Source organism: Temnothorax nylanderi, unplaced genomic scaffold (assembly GCF_030848795.1).
Source record: "Temnothorax nylanderi isolate EJ_2023f unplaced genomic scaffold, tnyl_v1.0 TNYL_tig0424_pilon, whole genome shotgun sequence".
NCBI lineage: Eukaryota > Metazoa > Arthropoda > Insecta > Hymenoptera > Formicidae > Temnothorax > Temnothorax nylanderi.
The window spans coordinates 126,256-146,704 of NW_027249486.1; the positions used below are offsets into that span (position 1 = coordinate 126,256).

General features: G+C 39.9%; 1 protein-coding gene and 1 long non-coding RNA gene across 3 annotated transcripts in view; both read left to right on the plus strand.

Moving 5' to 3' along the window:
- The window catches only part of LOC139782555 (lachesin), an 86,457-nt gene extending 82,417 nt beyond the window's left edge, over nt 1-4,040 (plus strand). For both annotated transcript variants that reach the window (XM_071721573.1, XM_071721572.1), the window contains exon 9: nt 3,023-4,040. In XM_071721573.1, coding sequence (XP_071577674.1) covers nt 3,023-3,041 — 19 coding nt within the window. In that variant the 3' untranslated portion in view covers nt 3,042-4,040. The remainder of the gene's footprint in view (nt 1-3,022) is intronic.
- A 10,143-nt stretch (nt 4,041-14,183) lies between these two features.
- On the plus strand, nt 14,184-19,514 carry LOC139782558 (uncharacterized). Its single transcript, XR_011720922.1, has 2 exons — nt 14,184-17,272; nt 17,871-19,514. It is a non-coding gene; the product is annotated as an uncharacterized lncRNA (long non-coding RNA).
- The last annotated feature ends 935 nt before the right edge of the window (nt 19,515-20,449 follow it).

Genomic DNA, 20,449 nt, shown 5'->3' on the forward strand with positions numbered 1-20,449 from the left:
AATTTGTTTGTCATATATCTATATAGATATATATAACTTGGTGGACGTCAATTATAAAAATATTTGACCATAAATCTACGATGTAATGGCATGGGGGAGAATTTCCGTTTCATTGCAATATCTCTGAAATATCGTTCGACAAATTTTTCAACGCTGAATCGAGCAACAGTGATACAGCAACGAATACACAAATCGCGCATTCATATCGAATAAACTGAAAGCAATTTTTATCGGCCGCGTAATCGATGGTCACCCTCGCTCTCGCTCGCGTTGATTACTTAATCCTTCACAAAGCCATTGCGATGACAATCGTGATAAATTTTCCTTCACACACAGAAGTATTAATTTAACTTATATGTCTTATATCGATGCAATCTTTTATCACTATTTGCGTTAAATGTCACCGTTTGTAACTGATGTTTTATTGAAATGTTATGTTAAATATTGTATCTTAAAATATGTAGCTGATTGTATACTTTTTCATAGCAAAAACGCAATTATTATTAATTATGCGCACTTTTATAATAAGTTTATTGAGAAAAAATTATTCTTTACTTAAATCGCGTAGCAGATTAATGTTTTTTAATCCTCTCATGTGATTCTGTTCAGTCCTTTATTGACAACGTCAAAAAATATAAATCAACTTCTTACAGGATCGAAAGTGCAACAATTTACGGAAATACATCCGATTATTCATTATGCGCGCAACATCTATATTGCTGCCAGTAACGTAACTCAACGATTGATCAGACTGACATAATATTGAAGTCTCTCTTATTTTTAATTTTAATTAATTTAAATTAATAATAAACGTTTGTTAAGATTGATATTAATTATGTGACTTATTGTATCTATATTTTCAGAGTTTCGTATGATACTTTAGGAAGATGCTTCAGATTGATATTAATTTTTTTATATGCTGACATAAAGGTCTGGCTTCGCGAAACCATCATCCTGTCAAGTCAATTCTTTCAGTACCATCCATAGAGCCACGACAAATGCAATCGCGTGAATGATAACCGATGCCTGATAAATAACTATAGTCGATGTAAAATCTGCTTACGCCACTGGCATCGCAGCGGCCGGTTCTCGGCGCTTTCCCACAGCCAAATCCCGCGCTTGTGTATAATTTACCGCCGGCCGCCGCGCTCCGAGTATATCCATATCCCATTTGTATTCGGCATTACGCGCGCATGGATCGCACGGGAAATCGCGTACCTATTTCCGGCAATATCATATCCGTCACGCGGCCGACGCGTCGGCCAGCGAGAACGTCGGCCGTTGCGGCCGCCGCCCGTGCTCGCGAATTCCGCGCGATTGTGCGCGCCGCCAAACGTGACGGAAAACACCTGGTCCGGTCGCAAGGGAAACACAGGAGGGGGAGAGAAAAAGTGACCGATAGCCCACGCTGGCAATCTTTTTGCGGTCGGAATCGATGTGTCATTTCGCGATCGACGTTCGGCGAACGTTGGGCATCGACCTCGTAACCCAAACCACACAGTCGTGTGGAGGATATTTCAACTCGCTCTATAATTTCTCCATTCTGTAATTTTGATGAGAAGTCTTGTCTTGTACAGCGTAAAGATGTAGGTTAATTAATTCTGAATGACCGACACTAAATATTATCTTAAATTAAAAACATGAATTATACGTACCAAAAGTTCTTACTTTAACAAGCATAATTTGACAGTTAAGTTTCAAAAAGGAGTAAAGTTTACTAATTATTCATAATTCTTTCAATTCCTAAATAGAAGTAATTAGAAACAGGGCACATCTCTCCTAATGACTTGTTTTTCGTTATTAAATAGTATAAGCGGTGCTTGGAGTAAGACGACCTCAGAAATTCGTGAGCGTTAAATGAACCAGATTTCGCGCTCTGACATCGTACATCTTTCGACATCGCCGAGAATATGCAAGCGCGACGAATTGATTCAAACGCGACGATTTACGCAAACGGATGACGAAATGCACGACGACCGGCGCGGCGCGTCGCGGCGCGTCGAATTTCAAACGTCAATCGTCCAAGTCGACACGGCGAACGTTTTGAGAGACAGACATTTAACACGTCGACTTCTATGGACCTTGCTTTGGTACGGGCTGTTTCAAACATACGGCGCAGCTGATTTCGTCTTTTCGACGACATAAAGCGCGGCGCGATCGGCGCACGCACGAGCCTCGGTCCGTCGATTGTAAAAGCGTCAAAGATACGTCGACAAGTCTTTGATGGCAATCCGCGCACCATTGGACCGTGATTAGCTTTCATTAGTGCAAACATTGCGATGTATAACGCCCGATATCAATGTCGTCGTAATTCCAATATTGTCGCGCTGATCGATTTCCAATGTAGCTTGATTCTACTATATTAGCAGAATTTAGGATGTCGCAGGTAAAAAAAAATTGTTCTCTTCACGGAAAAAAATAATTCAGTCTTATCAATGCATAAATTATGACATCGGAATATTATTGTACGGTGTAGTTAAAGGGAATGGAACGAAGGAAAAATAAGATGTAGAATCCATCAAAGAGATGGAAGTTTCTCGCGTAATATTGGAATTAGCGAAAGTTGTAATTCCCTGGACTTATCGGGGCAACATTATTCATGAATTATGCAGACAATCTTGTAAAGGCTCTAACTATGTAGCGGACGAGTAATTTTAAGTTTTAACGGGGTTGCGCCATGCTACACTTAGCTGGAATAAAGAATGCATGGATTACGTTTCAAACAGAATTCGTACTTCCGCGCGGGGACTGCGATTAAGAGTTTCTGCAATACAAAAAAGAAATAGTTTGTTAACATTTCTTTGCTGATCGTAATTTCTATTTCTTCCTTCCTTTTTCAAGAAAATCGTACATTTTACTGATGTACGATATGAGAGATAAATTATATAAAAACTATTTTAAATAGATCAATAATTAAGACCTAGACTTTCTTTTCTGTGAGATGTGTCTCTCGTCGTAATGTTTTTTTTTATCTAACGTATGTAGTTTCCGTAATAACAATCGCAATTTCTTTTCTCTTTAGGCGTCCTGCGAAAGACTGAAATTGCGAGAGAGAAACACCAATAACGCGAAACTCCAATCGTTTGCGACGCTATCAAAATTCTATCAGGTGAGAGTTTCAGCGAAACAACACTTCCCAGTTATGCTCCTACGAGGAAAACGCACATGCATACGTGCAAGGAACGCCATCGCAAGAATGTCAGTTCTGGAGGCTGCATAACGAAGAAGTAGTTGGATATTGGTATCAATAGGACAGATATGGAGTTTATATGCGTGTCCCATTGCCACGCACCCTCGTCCAATCTCCTTTACGTCCTTCCGATTTCACAAACTGTCTCGCCTTGTCAATCGATACCAACATACATAAGTGCACGTATGTACACACGTATATATCCCGAAATCCACGTAACTAGTTCCCGACGTTTCTGATCTCTCGTACAGAAATCGCTTACGACCGACCCGACTGTTCTCAAAAGGGCGTGACATAACGTCCTGTCATCTCGGATCTTGCTCCCGAATTCGCCATAAATACTCCAAAGGAGAACTTCCTTCTTTTATGTCGGGACTGGGATTCCCAGTGCTCTCGTCTCCGACAGTTACTGCCGAGTGTAAGGATGTCGTAGTGTCGATGGAGACCTCTGACGACAGATGGACGGTTGTCTAACGTTATAATCCTTGTCTATCCACCATTCGGCATAGTCGGCAATCTCTTACCAAGAACGTCTTGTTTCGGGACGTTTCAGGAATCGAGGAATGTAAACCACAGCAACTTTTGTTATTTCATTGCCACTCCAGAAAAGATATTATAACCCTATATGTAGTTGTGTTATACGAGATATCTTCTTATAGTTTTATATTTATTTATTTTGTTTTTACTTTAATTAAAAAAACTTTTCACAGGAGAGAAAATTTGTGATTTAATGTCATCGATATTTATAGTATAAATATGAAAATTAAATGTTGATATTATAATACTATGTAATGGTAGAGCCTATAGCAATGAAATTTATATAAAATAAATTTATGTTATTATAACAAAATTTGTTTGTTATTCTTGATAAGCTTCCTTCGATAAACTTCTTCGTAGAGACACGTCGGCATGCCTGTTTGATTAAACATTACTCGTCGTGAAAACTGCGAAAGTAGAAGCAGAAGTATGCGTGTCAGTTCGTCGACGTAAAATCTTTCGAACAAAATAATCAAACATCGCAACTTTAACGCAGAATAATAATATTTGTAAAATTATTTTTTCACCATCTTTCCACTCTCGGAATTTACATTTCTTCGTTAACATAATTATTTTTGGTAGCTATTCACCATGATGCCGTGCATTATCTTCGATAATGCGTGAGCTTGCAAAGCTTTCGGCGAGCGCGGCGCAAACAAGCCGCATGAATGATCCCTCCCTGAGGACCTTCACGGTGTAAAACCACGACGGACAACCCGCCGTCGCCACCAGAAACTCTCTTAGGCTGATCAGAAACGCGCGGTGAACGCTCGTCACGAAGAAAAGCTCTGAGCGTGACCCCGGGCTCGTCGTCAGTGAACCCGATTGGTGTATGGTTTCAGAGGATGAAGTCAGCGAGAGGATACCAGAGGCTATTCGCGAACCCTTTCCTTGCCCGGCCCTGCACGAACCCGGGGGATGTTAGAGGGTGGTGGATGGGCCAGATGCGCTCGTAAAACCATCGTCCCATAAAACCGGCTAGTTCGCCGACCGAGACGCGCCCATCAACCGTTCCTTACATGGTCTAATTTCGAAGTGGCCCCACATTCGCGCCACTCGCCCGCTTGTGCGTATGCATGAACGCACGCGAACACAAATACACATGCATACACACACACACACACACGCGAAGAATGTGCTTTTAATGAACACGTATGCACGCGTTCCTTTCTTTATACATAAATTATATGTATCGTGTAAAGGTAATCTTATATAGTACGCGGATAACTTCTGAACATAGATGAATTTCTCCCTGCGTCAAGTGTTTGCATATCATTAAGAATTTTCCTACAATGGGTAACTTCTTGACTTACATATTTTAATAATAAAATTCGAGCACATTCAAAGCACCACTGTTAATTGTCAAACAGAGTAACATAAGAGATCATTTTCTGAAAATAATACATTGCCAAAACTCAATTTTACAGATTTCGTGCTAAGTTCTAAGTGCGAGTAGAGTCATGGAACGGACTCTGAATGAGTTACATCATTTAATTCAATTCTACGAACGCAAGCCATTTCAATGACACGGAATTATTCGTATGAGAGTGTCTATGATGCTGCGCAAGTTTCCCCGCGAAAGTTACTAGTTTACGGTCGCGCTGGTATACACGCAGTTATCAGCTTGTAACTTGATAACGCGCCGCCCGCATTGATAGAATCCCGAAGTAATTGTTCGGTCCACGCACGTCGCGTCGATGCGGAATTCGATTGCGCGGCGATGCCTACAGCCTACAGTAGTTTCAATCCACCTAAGGGTTGGCAACAGGTAAAACGCGCACATAACCAGCCGCGCGCGGTAAGTAACGAAACTCCATAAAGTAGAAAATTGATGTTAGCGAACTACTTTCACCGTGGCCGTAGAACGTCCGAGTTTTTACGCACGTGAACCAGATTTCCTAGTTTTCTCGATGTCCACATAATGCTACTGCTTTCAGCCTGTTTTTACAGTAAAACAGTGGGCATTAAAACTATGCCGTAATTGCATACGGTGAAAACTCCTTTTCTTACACAACTTTAGAGAATCTCTTTCTGAACTTTTATTTAAAAGAATATATTAAGCTTTAATCGAGATATAATCATAGTCCGTGGTCTGACTGTCTTAATCAAACTGCAAATAATTCTGCAGTTTATATGTATTTGAGCAACTGTCGACAAAAGATATTTTTTTAGGTAAAAGAAATTTTCACATTTAGCCCTGATAAATCTAATATTTAAATAAGCCCAAACGGCCAATTTCGAGCAATTATCACGTGTTAAAGAAAATCGATTTAAGAATGTCAAGCACCGCACACATTTGCTGATGACACATGTGTATCATGTACGTGCGCAATTGATAGAAGTAGCTAGTGCGCGCCCGCTCACGCAGCTCACAAGTTGCATCAACTTTGAAAAATGTTACTTTTCCGAGTTAACTATATATTTCGAGAGGAGAACGCGGCACCGGAGAGGGTGTATCACGTGCCGTAAGACGGTGGAATAAAACCGCGGCCGGAAAAGTTGAAGTTGAAGAACAGTATTTTTCGAAGACGCCGACCGCGCGTTCGGACGCGCACGAACTAGTTTCAACGTTTATACCACGCCTTTACGTGCACATACATATTTCAAGAGCACAGGACATAGGGTGTCCCGACCAAGCCGACCAAGTGCGTTCAAAATGTAAAAGAAAAGTATCTTTGAATGGGAATTCAATAGTACTGCATACGAATTTTGAAAGATGCTTTAAATGCGTGATAATATTATACTTTACACGATTCAAAACTGTAGAACAATCTCTGAGAGAGAGAAGATTGCATGATCTCTATTTTAAAATCTCTCAATGTTACCATCTTTTCTGTTAAGTACGTCGACCCTTTTCCGAAACTATAAAAGTTAGATTTATAAATTGCTAGGTCACGAGAAGATTGACTTCGAGCGATTATGCTATGGACCGGGAACTGCCGGTTTAGGTCACGGCGTCATAAATAATCGTAATTCCATGCGAACCCAGCTGCGGTTTTATCCGGGCGAGAGTGCACGGCCGACCTGCCAAGGGAAGTCCATCGAAGCTTAAGTGCCCACCACCAGGTAAACGATCTCAGGACATCCCGAAGCCTGAAGCGTGGCGCTGAGACCGCTTGAGATGCATGGCCCGCTCTTTCCTCGCGACAAATTGTGTCGCGCGGAAATAACAATAAGTAGAAACATAATTGTTCTTAATTAATTATAATGAGCCGTTTAACAGTTAATATATTATCAATTTAATAATTATTAATGAGAATTTCGAGCTGATGAAACCAATCATGAGACTACGATTCTACGAATACTTTAATGAAGAGCTCCTGGCTCGCAAGTTTGCAATATTCACCGGTGTGACATCTATATGTAAATTTTAATTGACGATTAATTTTGCAGCGGTATCTAATTACCGATGTAATAAGTAATTATGCGTGTGTTAATAGTTTGTGGCACAGGTAATTAACAGTATAACGAATAATTAGTACGAAAACAATTAACGGTGCGTACGATAGCGCGAAAAGGTAAGATATTTATTCAACTGGACAAATGAAATTATTTTTTATAGAGAAAAAATATTATTGCGTACCATATGTACATGTATGTTTCATTTATAACAGAATAAGATAGCCGACTTTTTATTACAGACAAATCTACCGAAAATTTAATTAAATTGAATAGAGAATTAATTTAGAGAAATGGCGGACGACAAACAAGCGAATCTGATTGCGAGAGAAATAGTAGAAAAACCTTCTGGAACGCTATTAATTTACTCAAAATTCTCGTATATCTCGCAAGACGACGTCGATTTTTACCCCGTAATAACGCGATGGAGTAGTACTCACGACTCCTCCATTGCACATTCGCAGCTTTTCTGCCGTCTCACGCGTACGTCTTAATTCGTTAGTTAGCTCGCGCCTCGCGGTCTCTCGGCGGTTCCGCCAATCTCTCTCTTCTCTCGAGATCGAGCTCATTCGCGCCGGGGCTATTCGGCAGCCCCGGAAGCGGGATGTAACGGGCTACTCATCGGCATGAAGTGCGATTCATCCGCGGCGAGATGCCTTCCAGAGAAGGAAGGCGAGAGACGAGCAGCACTTACCCGATCTTTCATTCCTCCTCGGTACTCCCGCACGTTCCCGCTCGTTTTCGCCCCTGCACTGGCCCCCACGGAGCAATTTAATCTCATCCCATTTTTCGTTTTTTTTCTTTCATCTTTCCTTCTTTCTTTCCTTGTACCTATCAATGTCTCTACCTTCTAGCGATACCGAAATCACTTCCGGCCTGATGCTCGATGCTTTCAGATATATTATTGCCTCTACTGTGCCACTGGGAGAGGAACCGTGTACACGTCGTGTATCAAAAATTCAGTCTACAGCCTACATGGGAGATTAGACAAACGAACGCGGCATACGCCGAACTGTTTTGTCCCCTTATAACGTAAGAGTTATTGATCCTTTACTATATATATATATATATATATATATATATATATAATATAGGAATCATTTTCGACTAGTTGTCTTTGCAAATACCAATTTGTAATATAACATAAAAAAGTGTTAAGATCATTCGTACAAGTAACCTTATTATGTTAAACAATTTTCACATTTAAAAGATTAGATTTTTAATTGATCATATTAGACAATACGTAACTAGAGTAATGTTTCAAACAAGTTGTTTACATTCTACGTAGTAATTCAACGTAATAGTTACCGACGATTAACGACTCATCGAACGTTCCGGCGTAAGGACAGCTCGGCTTTAATTGGCAGCTCGTTATATCGTTGCTATTAACGTACGAGCACTTAAAGGGAAGGCGTTGAACACTTGCCCTTCCCCACCGTGCTATTAATTTCCAATATCGGATAATGAAGTATCAATAATGTCCTTGAACAGGGTAATGCACCTTCGACCGATAGCTGAGGTCCGTTAAGGACGCACTGCGACGTAAACTGTCAACCAGTTTCAAACTATCCAACGATCATGCATAATTCCATCGTACGTTTCTCTTCATCCTTTACCTTCCTCTTTCACACCAACGTCCTCCCGAAGGAGTTGCGATTAAACTGACTTCGAACCAGATCATAATATGATTACAAAACAGGACATAGAAGTTCCAAACTATAATGCACTCGTAGATGTTTACGTAATAAAAATGAAGAAAGATGTTTTTCGCTAGATAAGCGAAAGGGGACTGTATAGCGAGGAAATTTCCAAAATGGCGCTCCATATCGGTGAGCCGGCGAGTCTCTGCCAAACCACCTTAAACTCCTCGCCTGCGAAATCGAATTACACCGCGTTCTCGCGACGCTCCACAGGTAAAGGAAATATAATCTACTTAATTCATACGATTAACTCGGATTAACGATGTAGGACGTGCGGAAGAACGACATCTCAGAACGGGGCGGCAGAGCCAGGAGAAAAGAAGGGGGGAGAGGGGCCATACGAGCGTTTTAGACTCGTCGCCGGGCTGACGAATAAATCCGATGATAAGATTTGCATATTAGTAGCGTTACTGTCTCCGCTTGTGGACCCGGGGCTTCGGCTTCGCCGCCCCTTTCATGTCGCACCCTACCTCCGCTATTCATTCGCATTCCCGCCGCCGGCTCTCCGCATCACTTCTCTCTCTCTCTCTTTCTCCTTCTACTTTTGCCGAATCCCGAATCCCGATTCTGACCACGAGTTTTCCAACCCTTTCCACCGAAGCACCAGTGGAAGGAGGCTGAATCGACATGAGAGAAGCATGGAGAGTTCTCTGACGGTGCGGCTAAAAAGTCACGAAAGCCATCGAGGTGCAGATAGCACGACAGAAAGCCCATCGGCCGTATTAGAAAACGATTCGATAGATCTAAGGATTCTTTCATACTTTTGTCGGCAAAAAATAAGTTATAATATATGTATTTCTAGAGTATAATAGTATATTTCTATTTAGCGATAAGAATTCTATAATAAGAATAAATGAACAAGGATGTAAACTATCGTTTACAAGAGATTGCTATCTTTTTAATTACATTTAACTGATTAGTTGTTATTTTTTGTTTTTACTGGCTGTTATTTGGTCTATTTGTAATTTCCCAATTAAAAATTGTCATCTTTATTTACGTTAATAAATAGATATAGTAAAAAATTAATGATTGTCCGTTTTTGTGTATTTATATAAATAACTTTGTTTTGATATAACATATAGAAATGTGCGATTCAAGTCGAAAAATCAAATAATTCCAAAAAATCTATCGAAAAAACAAAGAAAGGATGTCAGTCTTTCATCTATTTGATTACATAACTTACGAAAGAATGGATGAAGCTAAACGAGAAAAGGCTCGCAGTTCTATCGATAAAAAAATCCCGGGAATCACTATACAACGATGAATGTCGATGAACTAGCGAAGAATAAACCAAACGCAAAAGAGGAACTACATTTCGGCTGGGCAATACTTGCTACAAACAACGCTTTAGTTGGACTCGAACTCATATGTTCAAACACGAAATAGATATCAGATTGGAAACTCGAAATCAATACGCTAACTACCAGTATACATACGAATTTGAAACATCTGAGACGAGAATGTAACAATATTTAAGGTGAAAACATAAATTGATGTATAATATATAATAACACAAGAGATTAACCTAGCTCATAACATTTTTTCTAAAAAAAATTCAAAAATTCGATAAATTCAGTAAAAATTTATCGCGAAAAATTCAAATCTTTGTGATTATTCGTCGTGTATTAATATATTCGCTAGTACTTGCTAATATCTAATGTCACGTCGTTGTTTGGTAACCTGCATGACGCAGGTACTAGGCATTTCCCGGGAAGGAAATGGACCGGAGGAGAGTAAGCGAGTGTTCTTGAGGAACAGCGTGATAAATGATCGCCAGAAGCGCTGACGTTGATTCAGTTTGTATAGGCGTCCATTTAACAAGGAGGGCGCCGATCCATAGATTCTTCAGCCCTTTAACGCTTATAAGGTTGATGCCGAGAGGATAACGACGGAACGATACTCGTTAATCAACGTGCTTCGCTTTATCCCGAGAACCCGACGATGTCTATCATAGCATTGCGATATATGAAATTGATAGCAATCATTTTCAGTCTACATTGTATTTCTATCGTAACGTTTTCACACCTCAATATAGTATAAGAAAAGTTGTAACCTGAGATTTCTTTTAATTACAAATAAGTTTAGCACGTTGATAACGCGCAAAGCGAGCAAGTGAAGATATTATAGTCGCGAACAATCATTTAACGCTGTATTGACGCGTGTAACATTAGGTACAAACGTACGATATATTGCTTCGCATGGCAATATGGCAGATGCAATATTACATCCTAGAACTTTGGTAAATAGCAGAGGTAGAACGCTATTAGAGACAAACTGTGTTACATCTTCAAGTGCTGTTATAAGATATAACCCAAACTTATATTATTACTGTGCCTACGTCTGGTATTTTACATAAAATTATGCGCATGTAAAATTACATGCAAAATTATTACTGGTATGTACCCTATCTCGTACATAATAATTAAAATCCCAAATTATTATCCCATAAACGTGCATTCACATGGATGGATTCAGACTCAATAATTAACGGAGAAACAGCTACTAATCTTTAGATCCTATAAGAATCTCGCGCAAGAATTAAATTGAATTACCTATATTGCTAAAGAAATACCTACTAAAAATTAATCGATCACCTTGAAATTTAATTCGCTCAAATCTTGACACTTGTGATAATTTGTACGTACTACTGGAAATTTCTTTCTTTAGGGAAATCTGTACAGCCTTATAAAATTAATTTCGCTATCAACTACGTGTCTTTTTTTTATTATTATCACAGCAGATGTCTTGCGGATCCGTTTATCGACGCCTCCGGATTCTTCAAAACACGATAAACAATCTCCATCTTCGCGCACTGTTTTCCCGCATTGTCCTCCTTCATCCTTATCCGTTTCCTATCACATAGACAAACAGATATACGCGGTGCTCCTTCTCTCTCCCTTGGTCGTGCTCCAAGACACTCGCGCGTGCGGCATATATACACCGTTCGCTAATGGATATTGCTCTTACTCTTACCCTTGCCTGAAGCCAACCAGCGAGGCCGGAGCCACCGGAGTTAGAGCTAGAGCCGGTGCCGGCGTTTCGGATAAATTAGAAAAGCCCGCGACCCGTATCCCCCCTCTCTTTTTTTCCCTCGAATCACCATTCCGCTTTTCCGCGCGCACGGCGGAAGGTATTTGCATGACAAACGATGCGCGTATTTCCGGCGTCCAATTTGCACACGACTCTCTCTCTCTCTGTTTCGCGGCTATGTTCGAGCAATCTCTCTGATATCACGCGGTTATATACTTTATTGGCCGCTCTATACGGAAACGTATGTACGTACATTCGTCACGCATACGACTCGCTAGCAATGTGCTCTTTTACACGACTGATTATGAATAACTTCGGTCAACTGAAATATGGTTCATTGCGTCGTTACGAGCGGATAACTTTACCAACTGTTTGATATTCACAGAATATATAATTTATTTCATAATTTATTAGTTACCTCGAAAAAGTAATATTCTTCAAATATCGGAAAAATATCATTAACGTTCGTAAAATTAATTAACGTTCTTAAAAATAATTCTCTCTCATCTCGAGTGAACCGCATATCCATAGAGAAACATAGAAGATTAAAATATATTGTGAAACATATTTGCAGCCATAGCAGAAACTATCATTGCATTCGTTTTCGGTACCGATTAATCGATTCTTTCGCCGACAAAAGCAGCCGGAGCACGCTTCTTCCTGCTAATTTACTCACTCGGCTCGTTGATTTATATCGCGGGCATTGTTGTGGATGCCGCGGTAAAGTTTTAATTATATTCCCGGCCGAAGATACGCATCGGACCGTAACCGATGCGAAGAAGAAAGCCCTCGCAGTCCGGCAGGGTTGGCTGTTGGCTCGCCCGCGTCTTCTCGCTGCTGCTTATCCCCAAGACACGAAAATTAAATTTGCTCTACCGTGCGTATCAGTGCACGCTCTCGCAGCCGTCAATATTAATCTTATGGAATACGCCTGCGGAATTCCGAAGGGAGAGAGTATCGTAGATGCAAGTTTTCGCCGGATGGAATTCCGCCAGGAATATTAAATCGATCGTGACGACACCATTCGTACTCATCCGTTTCGTATAATTAAAGAGAATTGTTCTTCAAGAAATAAAAATGATTAATCTACAGTTTAATATTCAGATAAATTAGCCTTACAAAATTGAATTAAACGTGCTTCTTATTTATAGAAGATTTTTTTTGAAATATATATAATATTTTTAATAAGAAAGAAACGTAATCACACATCATTGATTTTAAGAGACAAAATTTTTTAACATGTATTTTTTACTATTCTAGATAATAATATTTCATATATAATTTTGCAATAAAAAATCGATTACTTAATTTATTATACTTGGATTATCTGAAAAATTTCAAGTCGCAGGTCTTTTTAGATACATCTTAAAAATACAAAAAATAATTCAGCATCCTCCTTACGTTTGTCAAATCGATGGAAGTTGAAATAGAAACAGATGTTATAGAATAAAATTTTTACGGGAACATATTATTGTGAGAGGGAAGTTTTAGCTGCTGCCTTTTTCTTGACGACTTGCTGGAGACGCTAGACGGGAGAATTCCGTCTTTCTCTGGAGTATCAAGTCGAAAGTTTCGGAACGTCCGCGTCGAAGATTAACACAAATAATAGCCGCTTATTGGTATCGTCGAGTGTATGCCAGAGTACGAGTCCCTGTTGACCGCTACTTTCCGCCGCGGTAGAACTTTAAGAGTATCCTGACGGAAACGAGAAAGAAGTACGAAGTCCAATCGAGCAACTCGTTACTCAAGATCGAAGACGAAGAGATCGACCGACCGGAACTCCGTCTATTGCTATTCAATGCGCGCCGTATCGACCTAAATGCAAAGGTGTATTTGGCCAAACTTTCTGCGGATACTTTTCCAAGAGCTAATTTGAAGAGAATTATAAACATTCGTAACTCTTCATGATTTTATTATTCACTTTAACTTGACATATACGAGAAAATTTTTATTCTCGAGCCAAAAGTACAAAGATCAATATAACCTGTATAAATAGATATTGTATATCTGTAGAATCTCATTACAACCAATTTTAACGAGCTTTTAAATCGAGTTTATTACGTTACTTTGTTCCCACCATCAAATTACGTGTATAGCTATTAATCGACAAATTAAATTTGTGATGTGAATTTTATTTTTGTTATAAAACATAAAAGTTATTTTCAAAAACTACAGCGACGATCAATTACAATCATCAAGACTTTGCAAACAAAAATTATATTATAAGAGTTTGAGGATAATATTAAAATTCCCTTCACGGAGATAAAAAGATTATTCATCTATAGGTAAAAAGGTTATTCATCTATTATTCATCGGAACATTACGACGATCATGAAACGCAAAACGTGAAAGATACGAAAGAGCAAACGATCAGCTTCTATGGCACGGAAATCGGTGGCAGTCGGTGGATTAAATCCGAGTAGTAACTTCCGCTACTTATTGTCCACATAGCAGCAACAGGTAGTGGACTCGGTCGAGGTCCCACCGCTTCCTTCATTTCACAAATTCCCGGCCGTCTATTTCGCGCTGCAAAATGAATGCGCATCCCGGCATACCGAAGCGTGAACAAGGGTTCGCGAAGAAAAACGGAAACTTGCCGCGCACGTCCCGACTTCCGCGCTGAAACATCCCCGATGGCCCCGAAAAGGCCGGCTCAACGAGAGAAACTTTCGAATTCCCTCAGGAGGTTTCACTAACGAAACAGTCCCGCCGAAGAAATACTCGGCTGTGTAACTTTTGTGAAAGGTATCTGGTTCAAAGATAAAAGAAAATGATCAGATCACTTATAGACGTCATATTTTATCAAAAGTTCATCATATATGAATCACTCATTTGAAATATATTATCTCAGCAAGTTTTCAGGTGGAAGCAACTAAAACTTCTCATAATAATGTATTAACTTCAAATAATTTACGTAAAAAGGGAAGTCTCTTAAAAAGACTGATTTCTGCCCAAAAGGTGTAAATAAAAGATATTATGGAGGAGTGTTTTTTGTAGTGTGACACACTTTGAGTAGAAATCGACCTTTTTAGACATTTTTTTTCATATTGTCCTATATCTACTTTTATTTTAACTTCCATCACGTAATATATATATGCGCGAGGATTTTTTTTTTCATCCCTTGGGTCAAAGTATCAATTCGATACACCTACATTAACTACGATGTTTCTAAAATATTGAATAAAAAAAGTTTCTCCAAAATCTAAGATTAAAATTATTAATATTTGATGCTGCAGTGATGTGATATATTAAGCGCCATTTTCTATGTGAATGCACTTATTAAATATATGCTAATGAATATTATTCCGCGAGCGAATATTGCGAATTATTCGAAGGTATAATGGAATTCTCGTCGCCAAGCGTATCGCCATAATAATGACAAAGCCTCGTCGCGATGTCCCGGTGCCAGATTTGCGAGCTGCTTCAACGAACGTTATTCAACAACACCGCGATTATTCTAATGAGATTCGGGATCTCGCGTGCGGAATAGTGGCCGACGAGAGAGCGAAGGAGGGTCGAGGCGTTGAAACTTTATAGCCCGGTCAGATTTCAAATATGATTAGCACTCGGTATTAGCCGCGGGCACTGCTTCATCTATTAACGCGCGACTGTATCGAGTAAGATGTAAAGTAAATGCCTCTTTTTGCTACGATCTAATTTCTCCATTAAAGTGCCGTTTTATTCCCGATTGATAACGTTGAATTTATTCCGTGCGTCACACATTATTCCAACTATTCATATTATGTGATAATGCCCGCGGTTACCGCTTCACGATACAATTATTCGTGCATGGCGTGCGATTGTCGTTAGTACAATTGTTTACGCAATAACATATGTTAAACCGACATCATTATTTCTCATTATCTGTACAGTGTTGTGAATTTTGAGATCAAAGCTCTCTATAATTTTGGACAATCTTTTTCATAAAGATAAATATAAAATTACGTATAAGCATTTTTTTCATACAAATGTGTGTTTCTGTAGCAAAAGTACGTGGTAGAAACAGAATATTATTTGCTTAAAATAATTATAAATTCTCTATTTATGCTACAATATCATTAATAAAAAAGTTCAATAATAATTATAAATATAACATTATACTAATCTTTTTTTCTCTTCCTTTTCTTCATATAATGTATATTTTTAGACGTTTTCGAAAGGAACGCGCAGGATATTGACAAAGATAAACATGGAAATAGCATCGAATCAGCCTTGCCTAGATCAACAAATCAGATTGAACCCTGCTGAATATGAATGGACTGCCCGCAGGGCCAACGTCAAACGTTCAGCGAGGACACGCCGTCCTTCTATAGGCTCTACTAATATTCCTAAGTGCATCATCAGCCGCTTGGTACAATGTTGCACGAGTTCTGATACGATGCAAGCCATGCACTAACCACTTCCCACCCACCAACCCTTTTCTCCCTCTCTCATCACTTGGCCTTCAATTCCTCTCGCGCGGGCATGATCCCCACTTCCCATGATTACTTGCGATTTTATCCTGGACACAAAAATTGCGCCGCGGTTGTAGTCGTAATCTCTGCAATAATAGCGACGTGAAGAATAACGTGCGTTTACTCTCTTTTGCTCTCTTTCTCTATTTTTTTCTGTGTTTTCTCTATAAATCGTGAATCGATAAGTAAAAGAGAAAGGGGATCGAAGGATAGAGATATGACGAGTCCGGAAAATGGATATCGAACCATTAGACACTCTTGAATGCGCGCAGACTAACTCGCTCCTCCTTTAAGTTTCACTCGTGTTCTTTCGTATGTCCTTTCTCGAGAGCATCGCAAAAATTCTGTGACTTTGTGACTACCAATCAACGTTGGTAGTCTGCTGTCTCGCGCTTGTGTGGCAGCAAAACATCGAACAGGTGTCATCATCAAGCTTATAGTATTTTTCGCCTCAAGATCAATGTCTTTTGTAACGAAGCGCGACGATACAATACATTGCACACTATGAAATAATTTTTTATACACATATTGCATGTTATATATACCGTCAACCATAATTTTTATTTCAAGAACTTTTTTCACTTCTCCGTCATTATTTTGGCGGATCCGTTTAGCCCCCTGGGAAGTTCCGTGTGTACTCCTAATTATCATTGAGGGATTTAACAAGGACAATTCCGCACAGGTGAGCCGGGCCGTGAGCCCGGCGATGACGCGAAGGAACGAAGGGGAACCAGAAGAGCGGAGCAGGTGGATTGCTCGCCGAGGTTATGCAAGACATTCAGACTCTATCCGCGATGGCAGAGACTGAGGTGGCATTTAAGGATTACCGGAGTTTAGCATAATATCAGCAGAAGTGGGAAGAGGACAACAAGCAAGCGTCGTTGTCGGGGCGATGAGAGGGCGACGGATGACGGTGGAAGATGAAGCCCGCGAAGAGGAATGCGCCCGAGGAAGGGGCACAGGTATTATTCATGGATTACCTCACTTGTCTCGGCTACAATCCTCCCAAAGCCTCCATTAGAATAATTGCTTCTTCATCTTCGCGCTTACGCGATTGCTACCGCCTACCGCGTCCCTCGATCCGTTCTCCCTTCAGAAAGAAATTCACCGACTTTTGCCATCAGCAACATGTCGCCACGCTTCCATATACGTACGCATCGGTTTTTCTCCCCATTGTCTGTTTACTTTGACTTGACACGAAGAGGAGCGTGTCATATCTCGAGAAGATTTGTCGTCGAGAAAACATATATCAGGCATAGAGATGCAGCCTCCTATCCAAATAAAGATGTAATCAAATAATCCCGAGTTAATTTTGAGCAGAGAAATCAAATAAACGAAACAAATAAATTATTCTTGAATCAATGGAGACATTATGGATCCTCTTTCATATGCATATTTCGCATTTAGCGTTACAACGAAATATTGTAGCTTTAATTATGGAGCAATATCATGGCACGTAATATTAAGTAGAGCTGAATTTTGTGTAAATATAACACAAACATTTTTCCACTCACTCTACGCTTTCTTAAGTATAAAAAATATCGTACTACGATCTTTTAGATTTTTGTATTTCGCAACGTCCGGTTACACTCTGGTCTGCACGCAAATTCTACACTGCGAAGAAAAAACTGCAATATACATCCCGGTTACGGAAGTACAAGTGGCAGACCATTAGCCAGGGAGGAAGTCTTTTAAGAACAAGGAAGAGAGTGCTGAGCGGTCCCTTGAAGTTGCAGAAGTGCGAGCGAGAAGTTGTCAGCAGACTGCTACTCGAGAACTTTGTGTTCGTCGACTATTCACGATTCTACCTTTTAACCCTTTCGCTACTCAAGTAATGATTGTAGTCAGCATCAGTCAAATGCTGAACCGACTATTATAGTTTGCCAAGCAAAATGATCAACTAGATTTATTTCCAACGAGCATTAATTAACCTTTTTTTCATCTTTACTTTTAATTTTTAGAATTCTGAATTGTTTTATTCTATTACATGCTTAAAAAAGCGAAGTAAAAAATACATTTAGAGGAAAAGTAAAAATGTGCAAGTTTTGTTCGTGCCGTAAACCTCGATAATATACAATCGCTTAACAGAATAATAATAAGCTTCTTAAAATATGTAGATAATTACATATTATGAGAAATTATCTAATTTTATCCTTAGATTTCAGTAATTATTATCTGCATAATGCTATCTGCGTAAGATAGCAAGACATATATAAGATTCCATGCCGTCCTATGTAACGTAAAAGTATCTCTCTCGCAATAACGTGCAACCGCAAGTCACGGTGAGCATCTAACACCCGCGCCAACTGCGGCGCGCAAGAGGGAACGATTAATGCCCCTTAAATTAATTGTAATTCCTGAAGGAGCGCGGCAAGTAGAACCGCAACGACAAGGCAACGTGTTCGAGGTATCGGCAATCGATGTGTAAACGGAGAGACTGGAGGCAGGCTCAAGGAATCGTCGCACGTACCCGGTAATGCGAGATGAAACGGTAACGAGCGCGGCTCACCGCGGTAACTAAATATTCGCGGGCAGACGTGTTGAGATAACGTTGATGGTCGGGGAGGAAAAAAAAAAGGGAAGAACTTGTCGCCGGAGTCCCCGGACGCGAAACAGGTCGTCCGTCCCTTCCAACCTTCCCGCATCTAGCATCCGCCACGGGCGCGGGCGCGAGGGTGCCTCGTTGCCGCTACACCGGAGACAATTTATTCTCACGGTCTCGCGCGCAATTTGCTCCCGCAACTCCCCTTCCCCTCCGCCCTTCCCCTTCGAGCTTGTAACGAGGATAACGAGAATCATCGAATGAGAACTCACCGTCGCGGCCTGAAATCGCATTTCACGCGACATTTGCCGCGCGGCATCATACCGTAGCGCGCCGATCTTCGATCTCGCAGATGCATCGCCGCCGCCAGCGCACGAGGGGAATTTATTTAATTCCAAAATTTATTTAATTCTTCGTCTCTCGCGCTATTCGATCCGCGCGCGTGAGCGCGTCGTACTATCGCGGTACCTTCTTTCGGTAAACGCTCACGTCGAAGACTCGCTACGAAATATTGGATGAACGAATTGTGGTAATTTGAATACTGGAGAATTCAACAAGAATTTCGAGTTTGCATTTGTAAGTTATACCGTATTCTTAATCTGGGTCGATATTGTAAAATACTTTGTATTTAATATTCAATAAATTTGTAGTATTTTAAAGTAGATGCTGTGTGTGTATTAATGTCTTTTTCCTTTGCTTAATGATATTGTCTGAACTGTTTAAAAATCCTTGAAAATAATATATTATTCTAGACAGTTATTTTTATTCTAAGTGTATTACTTAATGAACTAATATCTGGAACAATAATGTTGAATCCCATTATATTTTCCACCTAAATTTTTCAAAGAAGAAATTAACTTAAATTTTTTTCCAAACTTTACGAGGGAGTTCAGACTTCATACATAATTAAATTTTTATACAGTTTACAAAGCAATTTGACAAAAATTCGACTTCTTACCTTTTTTTTTAAAATAAGGTATCCTTGAATCCCCGATCAGCTTCGATCGCAGCAACACGCAGAATGTATATCCAATATCAGATTTTTGAAAAAGCGACCGCGAACGACCGCTACCGAGTAGCACTCGTTGCATTATACTTGCCGTTCGTTAAGTGCATGAAAGCTTTTTTTCGAGTGTTTAATACAACCTCGCGGCTAATAGCGACGCGTCATTATGCTCGCGGGGACACAAGGGTGTCGCAGCTTAAAGTGTTTCTACTTCGGTGTTGCACGAAAAACGCGCCAGCCTAACCTTTTATGGATTCTTTGTGGCGGCGCGATTATACCAGGTGTCCCCGATTCGTCGCGTTCTCGCTCGCGAATCCGTGCCTTCGCAAGCGCACGGTGTTAAATTATTCAATCATTACGTATTTATCACACTTTCAGATTCTGAAATAATCTCGTTAGAGTTAATTACATCTTGAAGAACTCGAATATTTTGGCATTTATAGACTTATTATATTAGCATTTTCAAATTCTGGAGTCTTTGAATAACCACGTGTGTGTAAATGTATTAAAATTGTATATAATCTTTAATCTCTACTTCGAACACTTTAAATTTCCTTTAGATCCTATTCATCCACTTTTACCAATGTAGAT